At 35.4% G+C, this 21,421-nt stretch overlaps 1 protein-coding gene across 1 annotated transcript; it reads right to left on the reverse strand.

The window, feature by feature from the left end:
• Positions 1 to 7,679: 7,679 nt before the first annotated feature.
• On the reverse strand, positions 7,680 to 13,419 carry RpS26 (ribosomal protein S26). Its single transcript, XM_069843824.1, has 4 exons — positions 13,281 to 13,419; positions 12,678 to 12,855; positions 10,607 to 10,737; positions 7,680 to 7,771 (listed from the first exon to the last, which is right to left on the reverse strand). Exons 1-4 carry the CDS (start codon positions 13,281 to 13,283, stop codon positions 7,733 to 7,735), a joined length of 351 nt encoding a protein of 116 aa, XP_069699925.1. The 5' UTR covers positions 13,284 to 13,419; the 3' UTR covers positions 7,680 to 7,732.
• Positions 13,420 to 21,421: the final 8,002 nt, after the last annotated feature.

The raw sequence follows: 21,421 nt of genomic DNA on the forward strand, positions 1-21,421 counted from the left end.
AGGACATAAAATAACTCTTTTAATATTACCTACCTAATCAGAATCAGAAAAGGCGCGGACTCCTTCCAGGAAATTCCCTCTTCCTATTCACCGCTGCTGCTCCTGCAGCACTCAGCTCGGTTGATAACTAACCGGCCAACAATGGTGTCGCACAGGCCGTCCGATTTCCAGAATTCCTCCTACTCCCTGTACGACCGCCACATACCAGGTGTTACCAACTTTAAACCTTCGTTTAGTAATATCCTGACTTCAATTATTTCAAAAGATGTATTATTTAGGGTAACATATCTTTTCACTTTCTTCCAAACTATTTCTGTGGAATTAAATACATAGTGGTGAGAAGTGAGTTTTAACATTGTGTGGCATGCCTAGGCCTATCCTGCCATAGAATCCACAACATATTTGTCGAACTTCTTGTTAATGTTAGCTGTCTTTATGTTCGATCAGTTCGTCCTTCATCATGTCCTTACTGTAACCTTTAGAAACAGCATGACCTTCGTTGGCCCACATCTCGTCAAGAAAATATAACTTACGTCCCTCTCGCTTATATTCTCCTATTTTTTTTTAAATACTTTCTACGTCACAATAATATATCTTCACGGTCAACATAATGTTTTTTCTGTTTCTGTGTATAAACTCAAACTCGATCTCCCGCAGAATATTGTGAAGACTTGTCTTCTTGAAGTTCGACAAGTCGGGATCACTATTTATAGAAGTCAATACCGGTACTTTATTTATTGTAGGAGGCTCATTCATTAAAAAAAAGCGATACACTTTACGACGAACTGCACCCCTTACAAACTCGTCAGTCTGCACTTCTGTCACAGGTTTTTTGCGTTTACGTTTTACCCGTAGAGATATATGCCCCTTATTTATCACTCCACTGCGTGCTTGGTTAAGAAACACCAGTAAACTCGGCCGTCAAATTCACTATATCTTGAATACTTTTCACAGAATTTACTGAATACTTTCAGAACAATTTGCTTTTCGCCACTTCTCAACGCTTTGCCTTTCCGATGCTTAACATATTCTATGGGAGCAGCCATGTTGCATAACTGAAATTTGAATTTCCGCTTTTCGACCTTCCGTGTTCCGTCCATACCATTTTCTGCGCACGCGCTACATGCCATAATTATAATATATTAAATAATGATGAATTAATTACATATTTTCGTAGTTATATAATTAAACAATGTTTCAAATTGGAAATATTTTAGAAAATGATTGTTATGTATTGAAGTGATCGGTGAATTTTGCGAATTACATAGCGAACTATATTTTCATCTACGCAAAGTGGCACAGAAGACCAGCTTCCACTTAGCGGAATCGAATCGTCTGCCGGCGCTCACGTGGAATCGAACCAAAGCGTGTACAGATTAAAATGGATTGCATAATGGCTTTAGCACAGTTATGCGAAGAGGCAGAAAGAGAATAAATAAATATTTAAAACAAGAAATGGAAATACTTGATACATGGAGAGGTGAAGCAAAATTCCGCTCTTTAGCGCTGTTTTGGATTAACTTTTATGTTGTTTCTGTTACCGGTAATTTACTTATTTCGCTTCAAGCATTATCACGAGAATAATTATTACTAGGGATTGGATTTTTATGTAATTACATATTATATTTCTTTCAACCTAACCGTATATAAATAACAAATCTTTGCGAATCTTGTAATTGCCATTAATATATTAAAATTTGATACTACATATTTTTACATATTTACCCCACATTACATATTATTGCTTGGTACTACATAAATCTACATATTTAGGGGATTTATTCATTTTTACTTCTCAAAAAAAAAAATTCTGCTGGGGAAGTTTGCAATTTGAAAAACACAGATTTAAAACGCCTTTTTACCTACCCAAGAAAGGATATATCTCGGGACGAAACATAACGTCCTTAGTTCCAGAAAGTAATAGAGGCACTCACCTCATACCGCCCACTGTAAATATGAGTGAATAAAAGGCAACCTTTCTCATATAACTACCTTGTATTGTAAAAATCACTCAGAAAGTAGCGTTGACTTCATGCGGTGGAGTGGGACAAGGACGACATGATTTGTCTCGAACTACAATTGTTCTGCACACGTCTGAACAAGCTGTTCCCATACAATTTGCAACCTTACCCATCCTCTTCCAGGGAAAACCTGTGTCAAGTCTGATATGAGCCTCAATAAAGTAGCCGACTTTGAAAAGAAGCTGGAGTAAAGTAACAAACTGGAAAGATGTTGAAAGATTAAAATAAATAGCTTTTCAGGTTACTGCTTGACCTCTTTACTTTAAATTTAGTAGACCTATACGGAAATGAGATTTTCCGAGCAATTAGAAAGTATGGTTCTCGGCTGGAATAATCCTACCCTTCTGAATGAGGCAGGAATGTCACTTTTCAAACAACAATATGTAAATGCCTATAATTTGAGGTTTTATTAGGTACTTTGTTTCTTACAGGGAGCAGCTAAAATGCATGTGTCCCACATCTCCTCTTTTCTCCTAATCTAGTAAACGATACAGTGCTTGCAGTACTGTTGTGTCATTCATTTCACTCAGTTCTCTAATTTTAGTACTTATAGTATAAAGTGCAAGTGAGTTTATCTACTACTTTTAACTAACTAAAATGGCCCCTGTATCTTCAACCCTAACGACAAAAATAAAATCATGGATTGCGATGGACGAAGCTTTCACTACAGATGGAAAAATAATAATGTGTCAAGTGTGCGGTAAAGTAGTCGGGTGCTCTCTGAAATCACAACTGGAGAGCTTTATCTATCCCATACCCGCCAGATATTGCTATTAAATATTTTCATGATTTTGCATATTTTGGTACATATTCAGCTTATTTTTCTTACATAAATATGTACATATTTCACACCTTGATATTACATAAAAATCCGGTCCCTAATTATTATGGTAGTGTTTCTGTGTTTTGTCATAGAATAGCGGATAATTTCGAACAAGATTTATTATTTTTTCTTTGTTCATATTATTTAAAATTGTAATTTTTTTTTGTAATTTTCTGTATAGCCCTACTATTTCAGCAATAACTTTCAATAAAGGAATTGCACTATCAAAAATGGATATGCCTCATTTGTTTTTTCACGAAGGCTTCACGAGAACAAACGATCACAGCAGGAACAAGAAATTCTGTTCCGTCAGTGGAATAAATATTCTAGCTCACAAGTTCGATTTGATTTGCTTCGATGCGCTGCTTTCTGCTAGCTTTCATTTACATACATTGTGAAGAGAAATTCTGTTCGATTCAATTCTGCTAAGTGGGAGCAGGCTCTTAAGGCTCCATCTGCCAATGCAATTTTACTCATACACATACTTTTGTTTACATAACTTCTAAGCCTAGAATTCATAGAAAGTAACGGGATAGTTTTAAGTCATTTCAAAATGACCCAGGATGTCATTCAGCCGCATACTGCCCCACCTCAAACCCTGGCTTGTAGGCCTACACCAACACGACTCTTTTATTTCAGTTTCTAATAATTGTAAGGTTTGAAGACCTTTCGAGGTAAACGGTATTGAAAATGTGACTCTCAAACAATGGATACAGATTGATAACAAGTCTGTATTGAAAACTATTACAAGAATTTTTAGATGACTTGCTTGAGAATTTACCAAAACTTATAAAACATTCATTTATCGCTACTCAACAATCTGCCTATTTGAGACATCTGAAAGAAAATCTATCTTAAAATGAATGTATTGTAATTTCGCTGAGAATTATTAATTTATACTTCAACATGCTGCGCAAGGATTTCATTGGAACAATGCCCAATGAATAGGTTGTGTATTAGGAGTAGGAGGCAATGAAGTAAAAATATGTTTTTTGGAACCACATGAACCTTCCCTGTCCTTCAAATATCCCAAATTTCCTTATTTATTTGTTGTGCACAAAATTGCGGTATTGACCAAAGTGGATCCTACAACAATAGGAAGAATTTATTAGCTAACAGAATCTGAAACTCAAAGGGCAAACAAAAAATTACTTTTAAAATCAACACAGAAGAAATGAGAGGTCTATGAAGTATAAAATATCAAATTGAAGCTCATGAAATTCCCTTTAAAATGAGGTATAAAATAATTCTGTAGAACGTATAGAATCAGAATTATTCATGATTGAAAGTGTTACTGTAAACGAAAAAGCTATTTTGCAGATTTTAAAAATGAATTACATCAAAACCTAACAAGACATAATTTAAAAAAAACCATATTTTAATTTAGACCTTAGGGGAGAATGATTCCTGAAAGAGTCACTAAAATCCATGGTGGTCAGGTTGAATTCTTTAATTCAACCTGGTTGATCCTTAGAGTAGGTGTTATAGTTCTTACAGTCAAGCACTGTAAAATAATATAGACCTATATACCACATAAAGCATCCTTCCAACACTGATCGCTTCACGGAACTACAGACTATATTTTAACGTTAACATCAAATTAAATGACAACAATTACAGCATATTGTGGTGTAGACTATAAAAATTGTACAGTATAAGGGATTTAAGAGGGGAGGGGTATTTCTTGGTAATGAATTAGGCCTGTATATTTGATGCATTTATCATAGTTTATTAAGTAGTAATAATATATAAGAGCAATACTGTAAACGAGACAATATCACAGGTTGCAAACTAGAATGTCAATGCTTAGATTAGGGTAGGATTATATATTGTGATCAGGCTATGTGCACAAATTATCCAATATATTACTATCGTAACTAAATATAGCGAAGGAAGCTTTTAATAGAAAAAGGAGCATTTTTACGAACCTCTGGAAAAAAGAACTAAGAGACTAATGAAGTGCTTTGTGTGGAATGTGGCATTTCATGAGGCAGAAACATGGACATTGCGACTAAGTGAAGAGAAACGAATAGAAGCACTTGAAATGTGGATGGAGAAGAATGGAGTGTGTGAAGTGGACAGACAGAATAAGAAATGAAGTTGTGTTGGAAAGAGTGGGTGAAGAAAGAATGATGCTGAAACTGATCAGAAAGAGAAAAAGGAATTGGTTGGGTCACTGGCTGAGAAGAAACTACCTACTGAAGGATTTACTGGAAGGCACAGTGAGTGGGAGAAGAGTTCGAGGCAGAAGATGACATTAAGATATGTGGATCATATGCGGAGACTAAGAGGAAGGCAGAAAATAGGAAAGATTGAATAATGCTGGGTTTGCAGTGAAAGACCTGTCCATGGGCAGAACACTTATGTAACTAAATAGGTAATGTTAACATTAATTTTCATACATTTTTATGGTGCAAGTTATAACATTCCACTTTTATAATAAAACTCCGACAACAAATAATAAAATATGAACGCCAAATTGTCTCTATTTTATTTATTTATTTTTTAGTGCTTAGTCACTTATTTCCCATTGCTCATTAGATTTATCATCGGTAAAATATCAATTAATGGATGTTATACACTTAGTTGAAAAAATAAATAATATTCAAGAAAAATATATGAAAACAGAAGAGAAACCACTAGTTAATGAATCACAATATTGACGTGACAATAGCATTATGGCTGCTTCAAATTGCATGGACTAAAGATGCATCTACACAGTTCAACTTTCCTTTAAACTTTACACATTCAAGCAATGCATGCAAAATTGATATTTAATAGCAATATACGTTGTAAAGATGACATTCAAAACTGCACCATGCAGACAAAAACTCTTCATGCATCTTAATTGAATGCATGTTTTAAACTTGATTCTTTCTAGACTGCATGCGTATGAGCATTGAAAATTGAACTGTGTAGATGCACCTTCAAGTAATCTAATTACTTTGGTATGGATTGGCCCAGAATGCACAATTCTATTCTATGCACAAGCGAATTTGGTTATTTTATCTTATCTCTTCACTTCACCCACGTGACAACTAAAATTGCCTCTGCCAGCCTGTTTTCCAAGGACCCTGCAACATGCCGAATGTCTACTACACAATATAACTGATAATAATCGATGGATCTTGGTGGTTTTGGTCATAATGCATCATCTGTTGTCAATCTGCGAAACTACTCATATGGTTGCCATAAAAGCCTATATGGGTGAGCACTGTTTTTTATATATATATATATATATATGTGTGTGTGTGTGTGTGTGTGATCAGGGCTAATGCCTACCCACTTCACTTGCATGATTCGGGTTTCGTATATTGCAGACAGATGGCAGGGCTATGATTCATTTTCAAGTTGCACACCACTTCGGTGGGCCATGCTATGCATGATGTGCAACTGTGGAGTGGTAATTTGTGTAGATTTTTCAGTATCCAACCCAACTTCCGTACTCTTTTATTGAACACTCTTTATGATGCACTTATTACTACAATAGGAGTATTTCTGTATAACTCATTCAAACAGCTTCCTCTAATATATCTAATACAGCAGTCATCAGCACAGAACACCCTGGGGCTAGCGTCTCTTATCCGAGGAGAACACACTGCACTATGGTGCATTCGTAGCTGCTCTCTACCTCTTCCTGCTGCACGACAGGACAGCTTCACTTACCCTTTACCCATTTCAGCGAGTGCTGATGACCACTGATCCAATATATAAACAATACAGTACAGATGAATTTACTCCTGCTGCATAATTTAAAACGGCAAAATACGATATTGCAAGTAATTCCTGCCATTATAACAATGAGTCCAATAATTTATCTCATCAGCTGCTGAATCTAAGATTACCAGGTTCAAACCCAGCTGAAGGTGGCTTCCTCTGGGAAAGGAGTAAAGCTATAGTCTCAAGTTAATTAAGACATGCAAAAGAACCCTGTTCCTGCTAAGAGTGCTCCTGACAAAAATTGTCAGCCAGTTCTCTCCCATATTGAATTTTGATGTTCAATAATCTGCATGGTGTTGTTGAGGCTCTCACCAAAATTAGCTTGTCATAATTACAGCCACTAAAAGCTAATATTTTTACTCAGTATAGTTTATTATTATATATTATTATACAGAATCTCCAGACAGGAGGCTATACAGATCAGCGGAGCTAGCGCAGCACTCAAATGCAATAGATATGGCTCTCTTCCCAGTAACGTGCTTCCCGCCACGCTGTTCGATTCTAAATGCCATTAACACTAACACTAAAACAGTAATTCACTACATACAGCAAGACTAACTGTAAATGCGCTCTCACTGCAGACCATTGTCGCACTATCTGCATAAATAATCTGGTGGTCACCGAGCTGCCAGTCTCCTGGTCACATTTAGAATTTATCGGTAGAGGTCTTCAAATGACCTCTTTGTATAACCAGGCTTAAAGTCCCTCCTGATGGATGCATCAATTTAACGACACTGTGTCATTCTTAACATTGGCCTATCATACAAACTTCGAAATATTTCAATTCAGTATTGAAATTGTGCAATGAGATTTTACGACCTTTCAGAAGTAAAGTAGCTCTGAAATGAATTTAAGTCAAAATACTGAATTTCAGTACATTAGTATGGAAATTATCGAGGTAATAAAATGAACACTATTATTCACACAGTAACTTCTTTTTTTAACATGTTGACTGCCACTTGACGCGTATATGCGTCCCTATACGTGCTGTGAGACGTATATATGCTTCAAGCGGCAGTCAATGTGAAGTATACAATAATGTTCGTGACAATGTTTCAAGAAAAGGCTTAAACAATAAATTAAAAAAGGAAAAGCACATTTAATAAATAACACGCTTGGATTATACAATGTTATTTTATTTTGAAAGTATACAGTAATTTGTCAGAAATTACTTTCTAACTTGTTGACCTCCCTGGCGTAACATGTCCTAAAAAAAAAGAACAAATCATATAAATATTATATTAACTCCTCTTTTATTGGCTCTCCTCCCATCTATACATATGAATCTAGTCATTAACTTAAATTTTACACAGAATCTGTATTTGAAATAAATACTTATTGAAATTTTTTACAATTTACCTAACAACGCCAATTAAATATAATACACAATTTAGTTAAAACTGAAGATATAAGAAATATTTTGGAAATTGTAGGATACATTGGAGGAAAACAGAATTAGATAGTTTGGACAGGTTATGAGGATGGGTGAAGAGAGATTACACCGTTCTGCGTGGATTTTGTTGTTTTGAAATAAATGAGCGTTTCTGAACCACAATTTCACAATGATTGCAAAACTGAAATCCGTTTTCGCGTACCACGTCAGAATTTTTTACAATTCAAAATTTTATGTTTTCAATATTTTTCGTAATATAGTAATATTACAGTGTGCTTTTCATTTGTTAAAAAGGCACAACAGCTTATAATTTAAACTTTGTTACTTAAAATGTGACATAATATATTTGATTATGTTTGCATTTGATATTTATTAAAATCTAGTAACTATATCCGCCCACGAGGGATGTACAAAATTGTATCCTCCCCCGTAAAATGAACTGAGGTTAAGACATCCGTTGTTTATTCTTGGAGATTTTGATCTGTCTGCACCCGTTATCTATAGACAGGAAGTTGAAATGTTTAGTGCCTCAGGTCATAAAAAATTATGAAGGAAATATTTACTCTTAGAGATTGCTATTAAAACTAACAATGAATTAGAGAAATGACAGAGGGTCTCCGTGTATATATATATATATATATATATATATATATATATTTATGGAAGTGCAATTCAGCTTATGAGGCTACAGATTTCCTTACTGAGGTAAGGTTCTTTACCAAAATTTACATATCATTTTTTAAAACAATTATCAATATCATCTTTTGAAATTCAAAAAATCATCTCGCAAATTCTCAAAGATTCCCTGCAGATTATACAATTTCATTTATACCACTCAGAAGGCCTTAATAAGGGTTATGCTAATTTTAAATAAAATCTTTTTTTATCAGTATAATTTAGGCATCTTCTAAGATTGTATTTTACAATTGATAATCAATGGTGCTTAATTATTACACTTTATTTTTGTAACACTATTCATATTTAATTAATTGTATTTGTTTGCTATTCATTTCCGGATCCTCGTGGTCATCCTTAATTAAGGCCGGATGAGTTTTTCTCTCTCTCTCACCTATCCCCTTTTAAAAGTTGTTTTCAAATTAGAGGTTCAGTTTTGTGTTGTTGGTTGTCGTGTAAAAGTGAAGTGTGTGAGTTCTCATTTTTCTGCGAGAGTACAACTTAATAGCGTTGTTTCATAGAAATGTTGAAACATGGTTGTGTAAATGATCCAGATTTGTTTTGCTACATATTTGGGTCATAAACGTTGGTAAAACAGAGACAGAATACAACAGCTTTTATAAAGAATACTTACTTTCAATATTTTGGCATTAAGTTAGAAGACCAGAACAAATCCTGGTGCCCCCATAGAGTGTGTCGTAGTTGAGTTGAAGAGTTGAGGAGTTGGAAATATGGAAAAAGGAAATCATTGCCCTTTGGTATTCCTATGATTTGGAGGGAATCTACAAATCATGGAGACGATTGTTATTTTTGTATAGTTAAGGTAGCTGGATATACTGCTAAAAACAAGAAAGATAGTCTATATACTAACATTCCCTCTGCCATTCAGGCCGTACCTCATGGTCCTGATATTCCCGTTCCGCTACCCCCTGAATCAGATACATTGCCATCTACATCCAGTAGCAATGAAACTGAATCTCCAGTGGATCATACTTATGAACCAGACAATACTGGCGATGATAGATGTTTTAATCAAAATGAGCTTAATGATTTAGTGAGGGATTTAAATTTGCCTAAAGAATCAGCAGAACTATTAGGTTCTAGGTTAAAAAAAAAAGAAAGTATTGGCTGAGGATACATATTTTTCATGGTACAGGCATCGTGAGAAGGAACTTGTCCCTTTTTTGCTGAAGAAGAAAATTTAGTGTATTGCCAAGACATCCTTGCAGTCTTAAAATTTTGTAACATAAACTATAATTCCAAAGAGTCGAGGTTCTTCATAGATTCTTCTCAGAAAAGTCTTAAAGGTGTTTTGCTTCATAATGGAAACATTGCGGACTATTGCTGGATGTTAAAAAAGGACTGCTCTAAACAACATGCGAGGAGGTCAAAGAGGAGAAAATTTGAAATGCAATATTGAGGTAAGATTATGAAAGTACTTATAATTATTAATTAATATTAATTAATGATTAATTAGTGGCAAACAACAAATTGTGGCCTAGCTTTTCTCACAAAATTCTTGTTGAAAATAATTTTTATGACGTTTTCACAAAGCTATAATTTCATTTCTGGTTATTCATGAATTGTCTGAAAACCTGACATGATGGGGGTAAATGGAGATTTATTTTCGAATTCAGCACAAAAAAATCCGTTTAGAATCGGCTATCAGGTTGAAAACAACAGAAAATAAGTTTTGAAATGCAGAACGGTGTTATCAAAGGCGGTACGGTACTGAAACTTTAAAAGGGGGGGAAAAAAAAGTCTGTTGGAAGACCTAGAACAACATAGGAAGATCAAATTAAGAGGGACGTTGAAAAAAGAGGGAAACCGTGGTGAGCAGTAATGGAAGAGAAGAGCTGGGAGGACGGTGACACATGGAGGATGCTATCGCATACTTGAACCCACAAGGGACACAAGTCTAGATGAAGATGAAGAATCTAGGTAAACCATTTTAATTTGAACAATAATACTTACACGAGGGAAGTTACGAGCAGGTGGTGTTCTGATGCGTCGATCAGCCTTGGATCTGTTACGCACTACCTTAGAGTGAATAGCACAGGAGACACAATAATGCAGCTTTGCATACAGTTTTGGTAGCTGATATGCTATAAACAATAAGAAGTACTGGTTAGTGTAAAATGATGTATATATGAAATTTATAATATAATACAGACTAGTTAATTTGGCATAGGATAATTCGAATAAATATTTATTCCCCTTGAAATTTCTATTTAAACCAAGGTTAAAAATTCATACTTAATTCTAACTTTAGAAGCTTACATTTGGATAATTCGAACAGCCAGGACTTTATTAATTTTAACGAAAATAGTGTTCAATCTGGAATAAAGTCTAAAAGTGTTTTGTGTAAATCTCCATCATTAGCGGTCCAATAATTCAAATTCTATTCTTAAACTTCATAGCAACTTCCACTCGATAGGTAGTGGAACAGAAAAATGTCGTTGCTACTGTTAACAGATACTGTACATTATTCAGTGACTGATTGCAGGTAAGAGCAATGGGCAGGATGTCCAACACTATTGTTTACAGTTGTATATGTCCCTATACCTCTTATGCATCACTCAGTAACTTGGAAGAGAACAAATTTGTGAAAAATCTTCATTATTGCATATATATTATTGCATATATAGAAGTTAGTGTACTGACGAAGCATGCAGCATACACAAGTTGAATGCTAGAGTTTTCTTCTACTGCTATCGTAATTTTTGTGTGGATACTGATAAAACACGGCAGCAGTTCAGCTAAAGTATACTGCACATCCATTATTCATTGTCATACTGTATATGAGTGTACAATTCTTTATTAATACGAGTTTTCTATTAAAAAAAAAAAAAAAAAACAAAAAACTGATTAATTCGAATTGTGGATATTTCGACATTTTTTCAAATTCCCCTTAAAGTTCAAATTAAAAAGCTTCCACTGTAGCTATATTATTTGGCCATTCATTCCTAAAATTAGTTCAGGAGTCATTCATTATATTGTGCAATTCTATCTATTATTGCTGATGAATATGGAAAGATACACGTAACCCTGTCTGTGAGATTTATTACATGCATTGCAAAAACAACATGATATAAAGATGGTTTTGTGAAATATTCGTTTGATTTCTTGAAGACATTTGTCAGAAACATGAGACTTTTATCAACTTGCCAACACTTTCATTGAAAAAAATTACCTGTCCTACAGATATTGAAGATCTGAGGTCAGAATGCAAACAATAACATCTCTAAATACTGGGAGACAAGAGAGAAAGTAACTTGATTAATAAATCAAGAGCATTAGATACCTATCTACAATAATATTGAATTTAACAGTAAGTGATGAATACAAAGTACACAGTAAGTCAGCCAGGGCTAGACCTGCACCAGTGAAAAGTCGTATGTGTAGTAACTGCTGCGTCATCGCAGTGATCAGACCTCTTGCTCACTAAACTAAACAAAATGGGGAAAATTTTAGAATACGGACTGCACCTACCAAATTATGTCTTAAAATACTAAAAAGAGCAGACTTGTCTGCGTTTGTCGAATGCGCATCATTATATTTAAGAAAAGGCACTTTTCAGTGCCAATAATTTATTTTGTGTGCACAAGGTTGGAATTTTGAAGTAAGAGGGAAAGGGTGCAGTCCGTGTTCTGGAGTTTATCCCAATTAAAATTAAAACCTTACAAAATTCGTATAGTTCAGACTTTAACAGAACCCGATTATCGGAGCAGGCTTGGGTTTTGCATGTGGTTCCAACAATCAGTGTATGATGGCCTACTTGACCCCACCTTAATTTTTTATAGTGACGAAGCATGGTTCCACTTCAGTGGTTATGTGAACACTCAAAACAATCGTTACTGGGACAGTGAAAATCCACAGTTTTCACGAACCGCGTGACAAATTCGAGCCGGGGAAAAGTGGAAAACGCAATCTCTCAACTTTGTCCATATAACAATCACCAAGAATTAGACCTCAGTCTCTTTGGTGAGGAGTAATTTGACTTTAGCTACTATCGTCTTCTACACAAGATTATAAACATACGTACATGTATAAACGCTGGCTTCTGTGATATCACGCACGGCTGCTGCTTCCACAATGTTCCGGATTACAAACTTCTTTATCGCTTTGTCTTTCGGCACACATCTTGCACAGTTTGTACAGCGAACAGGGTTAACATGGCCACGACCATGTTTGGATCTTCCGCTATTCCTGCGTTTGCAAGTCTAAAAAGAGAAGTAATAACCTAAATATAACAATTATAGAAATAATTTCTGAAAGCTCATTCATGCATGCTTCTATTATTTTTTATCATACATGTTGCTATTTGTATGGAGCATTACAAGAAACAATGTGCAAATGTTTTTCATATAAACCATCTATAATGTTTGCCAATTGACATAAAAAGTGGCTGAATTTGTTACTACGATTAAATTTATACGACATTTCGATGTGTTTCTAAATGCTATGTGAAATGTGCACGTGGTTAAGACAGAAATCACTTTACACCATAAACAAATCATTGCTCGAATGCTGTAAACATTCATTATTTAATAACGTGAAAACAAAAGCCGCATTTACACACTAGAAAAATGCTGCTTGTAGCAATATCAACATTTAAAATTATGCCACAGTAAATAAATTCGCTTACCATTGTGCCTTCCCAATTAGAAGCGGATGTAGCAAAAGAAATTTTACAAATGGCCGATGCCACAGATTACTATTTAATTCCACAGAGTGTCGAACCACAGTTTACAAAAGATTGTAAGTTCTGCAGCGCTTGAGTCGTTCGAATCCGAGAGCCAGCACCAAATGCATTGATATACGATGCGTCCAGCTCCGAACACTTGAACGGCAAACGAACTATAAGCCAAAGAGACATTAATTCTGAGTTCGAGCCCCATAAATATGCATTTCTTTAGAACAGGTATCAGTATTAAGGTATTGCATGAAAAATGTCAAAATTAGCATATATAATGAGCCAATGACACGAAGTATAATTCCATAGTTTAACTCCTGATCGGTGGTGCCTGATCACATTATTCTAACAGATTGACCATCCCCATGTTAAAACGGTAACATGTGAAAGAGAACTACCACCAGGATCGCCACCGCCGATTGGGAACGACCGCTAGATGGAAGTACAGTTGGTCCATGCAATTCAAATGAGAGTTATAACGTGAATCTTATGCAGTAGCTGGATGGCAGCATAATCAAATTGATAAAAGTTGCCGTCAAAGCTTTCAGCAAATTATATATGTGATCAGAGGTTTGAACCCAATGAGTGCGTCATTTTGCCGAGTTCGAGCCCCGTAAATTTCTAGTATCAGTACGAAGGAATTGCAGGGAAAATGTCAAAATTCACTTTAATAAAACTTAATTTCAACTGTACGCAAAACTAGTACTTCTAATAAACTTAAAATTTACTTACTACGACACCAGATTACATAACAGAGTGCTCAGTCTATAGGCTTTGACGGCAACTTCTATCAATTTCACTATGCTGCCATCTAGCTACTGCATAAGATTCACGTTATAACTCTCATTTGAATTGCATGGACCAACCGTACTTCCATCTAGCGGTCGTTCCCAATAGGTGGTGGCGATCCTGGTGGTTCTTCTCTTCCATATTTTACCGTTTTTATGCGAGTTGATTGTTGGCAACCGCGAAATTCGAATTGAAATAGTTCATTTTCATTTTCCTAAGTTAATAGTGTTCTTTTGTTTATTAGTGTTAAGGCCTCCTACAAACAATAAAATAGTTATGAACGTTTATTTCTTTTATGATTTATTAAAATTATAACAATTTCAGTCTGAACATTTTTCATAATGTCGGCCTATAATATTTCAAACATATTTTTTTCGACTCGAAAAAAGATTCACGGATCCTCAAATTAAATTAATTGCTAGATTAATATAAATTTAATATGCCTCCATATTCATATTCTGTACCTATATAACAGTGGCGTATACTGGTTAAAGGGTTTGGGCTACCACTGACCCTATTATTACACAAAATATGAATAATTTCGAGGGAAAAATTGTTCCGGGGCCGGGTATCGAACCCGGGACCTTTGGTTAAACGTACCAACGCTCTCCCACTGAGCTACCCGGGAACTCTACCTGACACCGATCCAATTTTTCCCTCTATATCCACAGACCTCAAAGTGGGCTGACAACCGTCAAGCAACCAACATTTGAGTGCACACTAACTCTGTGTGACTTTAAATTGTGGTTTTCTGTTACGTACAGTGACGTGTATTATGCAAATTAAGCTTTCAGGAATAACTCCCTGTAAAGTTAATTTGAATAATTTCGAGGGAAAAATTGTTCCGGGGCCGGGTATCGAACCCGGGACCTTTGGTTAAACGTACCAACGCTCTCCCACTGAGCTACCCGGGAACTCTACCCGACAGCGATCCACAGAGTTAGTGTGCACTCAAATGTTGGTTGCTTGATGGTTGTCAGCCCACTTTGAGGTCTGTGGATATAGAGGGAAAAATTGGATCAGTGTCGGGTAGCTCAGTGGGAGAGCGTTGGTACGTTTAACCAAAGGTCCCGGGTTCGATACCCGGCCCCGGAACAATTTTTCCCTCGAAATTATTCAAATTAACTTTACAGGGAGTTATTCCTGAAAGCTTAATTTACACAAAATATATTTTTAAATCCCTATAATAAAATTCCTTACATAATTATGTGAATTCCAGACGTCTTGATTGGGACGAAAATACGTTGATGACTTCGTCATTGAAATTACAGTTGGGCCACTTGCAAAGTTTCTGTAGAAATGACTTTTCAATGGACATCAGTGCCAAGTCGGATAAACGTTCTTGTGTACGAGTTGATCTACAGTAGGATTTTATTCTCTTCGACGCAGAAAATGTTCTTTCTACCGATGCTGACGTAGCTGGTATTGTCACAATTAATGTTGCCAATTTAAGGACTTCAGGAATAACTTGGTTCAGCTGGTTTTCATATATGGCAGATAATATTTCATGGATAGGTTTGTTCGAAAAATCAAAGACTTCTGCTGAATATATTACACTTAATTCATTTTTCAAACGTATTTGATCAAAGTGACTGTTATAGGACTGAAATAATTTGTTTAGTGCCTCATTCGGGAAGTTTTCTCTATAAGCAGAAAATTTTTGAGAATCTAGAAGATGTGTGAACTGAAGCTTTCCATAATCAGAAAATCTGTCAGTAATTTCCATGTGCATACGATCTAGTATGCTGTAGTACAGCTGCCTGTATTTCAATTCATCACCTCCTTTTCTTCGCTTTAATGGTGGTTCCATTGTATTGGCTGAAGAATTTTCATTTTCCATATTACTCCATATGGACGGAAACCCACTACGTCTGAACTCGGATATAGTATTTTTTTTAACTTTGATACCTCTTGCAAGTAGTATGCTATGTCTAGACTTTTTGTCCGAAGAATATTGTAGAGCACATCTGTATGTGCGAACACTCTAGCATAGACTTCAAGAAGAAATATATTCTGAAACTGTGTGAAAAAATTCTAATATCCTTGAGCCTGCACAATTACAGCATCATCCCAGTTTTCTTCAGAGTCATTACAAATGATATTTTTAAAGAAAGCAGTCCGTTTTTCTCTGTATTCCTTTACTGTATTTACAAGCCGAGATGTAAAATTCAATCTAGTTGGTGCTACTTTTGGGAGTTTCTTGTTCATAAATTCCTTGAGTTTTCTGATCTTTTAGGAGATGATGAGAAAAATGCAGCTAAACCCGACAGTGTTTTGAAAAAAATGCGGCATTCTGGAATGGATGAAGTAGTTTGTTGCAAAATTAAATTGAGAACATGGCTGTAACAATGGACAAATAGTGCTTGAGGATACTTTTCTTGAACTTTTGTTTTCAAGCCATTAATATTTCCCGCCATAACTGAAGCACCATCGTATGTCTGTGCAATTAACTTATTGCCGACATTGTAGTCTGCTGTAACACCTTCCACATGCTGAAACAAAGCAGGAGCAGTTTTGTCCGAACTGACATTTGTGAATCCTATAAACCGTTCTTGAACATTGGCAGTACTGTCGACGTATCTTAAAACAGTGGACAATTGACTCTGATTAGAGCAGTAACTTGTTTCATCAACAACAATGGCCACAAAAGGTTTTATGTTCTTTATCATAACCCCACTTATAGCAAATATTAAGTCATTCTGAATTGCGGGAGAAGTACCACGAAATACTGTTGAACTCTCAAGATGATTGGCCAGTAAATGGTCAAATTCACTTAAGGAACTTAAATATTCAATATAATTTCCTATATTATCTGATTCCACACTCTCGTTATGACCCCGAAAAGCCAATTCTTGTTTTCCTAGAAAGCAGACTGCGTTAATAAGACGAAGTAAAATCTCCCGATTTTTTTTTTCACAAGAGCACTGTGTTGGTTGATGTGTAGAGCTTTTTGCTTATCTAGCTGTAAATCAATTCTTGTCTTTCTAAAGTTTGCAAAGTTCATGCTACTACAAATATGAGCTTTTGATTTGTCGTGTTTTAGGACTGCCGTTCGAAGGGAGTTCATATTAGAAAACCCCTCTTTTGACCACACATTAGTTTCACGGCTAAATAACAAACATGGCCAGCAAAATAGTTTAGACAGTTTAGAAGTACCACACAACCAATTCCACTTACCATATGATGTTGAAGTGAAATGGCGTGTGTATTCACGCTGTTTTTCTTTTACGTCCATGGACAAATTTAACTCAGGAGTTGGTCTTTCCATTTTCACAATTTCAACTTTCTCGTTGTTATGTACGACGGTTAAAATGCACTTTTAATAAACCTTCTATTACACAGTCATTTTCAACACAAACCTCTCCAGAAACTTGTTGTGCCATATTTTTCACAATATCACTTAATTGGGAAATTAAAAACTTAATAATTCACAATTAATATAACTCTTAGACACTCGGACAAATCACAGATTTAAAATAATGCACTGCAAGAACACAATCACATTCAGAGCTAGCGTACTAAGCGTATTGTTGCTTCGCGCCTGCGAAGAAACCGATCACGAGAGCGGCAACTCACACGCCTACACTGCACGATAGAAACAGTAGGGAGCGGGGGATGGGCAGCTGTGCGAAGGACAGCGTGAGCGGAACGGTCACAGGCTACCTCACGTAGCAAGCGGTTTCTCCAGCGATCCCGCCTTGACAACTTGTTTCTTTTCGAGAGCAGAGAGCGCATATAAATCTAACAATTACTTTAATTTTAATTACTATGGTAAAATTAATAATACAAAATTATTACATCATGTTATATTATAAACTTTTTCTTTTGTAATGTCCTTGGGCTACCGCCGGTAGCCCCGGTAGTCCGCAAAATACGCCCCTGCTATATAACATTGACAATATGTATACAACTACATTAATTACCATGCATAGCCATGAGTTCATAAACTTGCAGCAGTATTCATAAACTGCGCGTATCTTTTTCAGTAATTACATGCATAATTATTAAAAAAAATATTTTCAAACTGTTAATATGAAGAATGGTGTTGTTTCTTCGTCTCACAAATTTCTTTCAAGTTGGGGGGGAGACAGAAGAAAGTAGTTGAATTCTCATTTCTTTTGTGGCAAACAGGCGATGACGGAATTTTGATGTGTTACTATTTAACACTTCGTTACATAACCCACAAACGGCGTCCGGAGCAATTTCATTACCTGTATACATAAATACAAGAGCCAAATATGAGTCATCATATTTTCGTTTTTTTATTGATTCACCCGTTTTTAAATTAGCAGTACTGGGATGTGATACATGACAAGGTGATCGATTGCTTTCTGAATTTGTAGAACTGTCATTTTTATTGTCTTTTATTAGCCACCAATCCATCGAGACGACACTGTATACTATGAAAATTAAAATAATTCTTAATACCGGTATTAAATTAATGAAGCCGAATTAATATTATGTTTGCAATCAAATACACGTGGTTATTAACACACAGTTTAACACGAACACCTGACATAAGCCTACTTGTACTGAATGAATAAAAACTGGCTTCACAATAAGAGTAGCAGAAGCAGAATGCTTGCACAACAATGGACAAAATTCGTTTCTTAAAAAAAAAAAAAAGTGTCAAAATTTATTGCTGGCTGAATAACATTGTCAATCAAATTTTTTACAATATAAAACACTTCAACTAGACTGCGATTATGAATTAAGACTTTGAAGTGCTATTGCGATTTTTTTTTTTTACATGTTCCATATTTTAACTGGGAAACGATGTAAGAATAACATGGAATGTAAATAAATACAAATACAGCTGTGAGAGGGGAAGCAAACTGTGTACCTATATGCAAGGATTGCTAGAGTGAGCAAATGTCTGTAGAGGGTACTCACTAACATGGCAGTTCAACATAACACAAACTCAATATAACATAAGATATAGGTACACCTATCTTTCCTTAGGATTCTTTGCCCAAAAAATTCTATGAACCCACCTGGATTTTTCAAATGCAAGCATGACAATCATTAAATCATCAAGGATGAGTTTTATTATAAAAAGTTAAGATGTACAGAGTGTTTTATAACATGTGGGATTCACTTCTGGAACGGATTCGGAATCTAACAAAACTAAAAAAACTAATGTTACAAAAGTGTCATAGGCCTATACTTTTTCATTATATAGTTTTTGCATTTTGCTATAATTAAGTCCCTTTATAATATTGCAAATGATATTGTTTGTAATATATTTTCTTGAACTATTAGAATAGTGTTGCTCAAGGGATGAATAGTCCCAGAATTACTTGACCTATTACCATATTGTAAGAACTTTGTTGGCTTTTGCCATTTCCTATTTTAGGCTTGATCGCAATTTCCTTCTAGCTCGTCCTCTTCATCAGATTACTTATAATTTCCATTTAAGTGCCTCCTACCATTTATGGCAATGGTCTCTGATGAATTTGTACATCAGATTTCCAATTGTTAGACCACCATATACACATAATAATATTCAAGCATTGCTGACAAAAGCATGAAGTGTCCTCTTGATATTCACAATACCAGCCATGTTTCACGTCCATAAAGCAGGACAACTTGAAGTTAAGAGACGAAAATATGTTACAACTGATACTGGAGTTCCGAAAAACCTAATCTGCTCTATGGGGAACCCCTTTATGACCAGAAAACTTAGCAGTGACAGAACAGATCCAATTTTTTTTAAGAAACATTTTATAGTGATAGATATGTGTGAAATATTTTGCAACCTTTTTTTGCTGAATTAACTGGGAGGGAACATAGTTTCGCGTTTTTCCAACAGGACTCTGCAACGGTACTTACAGCCAGTGTTTCTTTGCAGGCAATTCATGAAGTATTCGAAATAGAGTCATTACTAACAACATTACCCCTCACTCCCCAATCTAACTCTGCAATTATTATCTCTGGGGAATATTAAAAGATAACGTGTACATGATAAATAGCTACACACACTTTAGACGAACTAAAAAATAACATGTCAAGAAATTAATTCAATTTTTCAAAGAGAACTAAGATGGGTGATGGGTAATTTTCTAAGCAGATGCCAGAAATATATGGAAAATGAAAGTAGACAGCTCCAGCATCTCCTTGCATAACATGGGTGAGTACGTAACTTTTCTTCTTCTTCTTTGGCTTTTCCCCCTTAGGAGTTTGCCGTTTTTAGTTTCTACAGCCATCACTTGTTCCAGTCTCCTACTTGTAGTTCCTTCTCGTCCATTACTTGAATATATTTTTCCCATAATAAAGCAGTCTACCTCTTCCTCTCTTTCAAGCGGGAGACCAATCCATTATTTTCTTTGGCCATCTATACTCTGACATTCTTTGGACGTGTCCATACCATTGTAGTGCTATATTGTCTAAAGTTTTGGCAATTGATGAAGTAACGCCCATTCTGTCCCACATTATTTCGTTTCTTACTTTGTCTTCCCTTGTAAGTTGAAGGCATACATAACTTTTTAAAATAAAAATAAATAGTATTTTGTCACTATAGGGCCACATGTTTAACCTGGAAATTTTGTTGCCAGCCAGCCAGGAGCATACGCTCGGTGGCCCCTGAACTCCATGCTGCGCTTACTCAATAGAATATGATGAGATAAATCGACAAGAAACGATGGAGAATAAAGTGCTGGATAGAAAATAGTGGGCATCTATTGTGAAGGAAGGGAAGTCAAAGCCTAAAGGACTATGACACTGAAGAAGAAGAAGAAGAAGAAGAAGAAGAAGAAGAAGAAGAAGAAGAAGAAGAAGAAATGAAATGCTCAAAATAAGTACCTTGTGCTTTACTACAAGCCCTTAAATGCCTAGTTTTCTCTGCAGAAAATTTATTTGTGCTTTGTTCATGCTGATATCTGCTCAAATCAGTATTTTATGTTTTCTGTATCATTTACAGAAAAAGTCACATTCATCTGGTGTACTTGGGGTAAGAAAAATCTTCAAGCAGTTTTTGAATCAAAACATTACTAAAAAAATTCATTCTTAATTTATGAACAGGAATAATTGGCGATATTTTATCCATGCTTGTAGTTCTAGTTGGAAAACTGATTGGAGAACTGCAATTAAAAAAAAAGATCTGAACAAGTATGTAAATATATTTGTATTTTGCAATGGCGGCTCATAGATGTTGCTAGGGCCAAAAAGCGTAAAATACTTAATTTGTCAGAGACTATCAAGAGTGCACCACAGCCAGTGGGTCTACATTACACGTGTAATGAATAATGATGTTACAGAGAATTGTTAGATGTCACAGGGGAACCGGAATATCTAGAAAAAACAAC

The sequence above is a fragment of the Periplaneta americana genome, chromosome 13 (assembly GCF_040183065.1).
Source record: "Periplaneta americana isolate PAMFEO1 chromosome 13, P.americana_PAMFEO1_priV1, whole genome shotgun sequence".
Lineage (NCBI taxonomy): Eukaryota > Metazoa > Arthropoda > Insecta > Blattodea > Blattidae > Periplaneta > Periplaneta americana.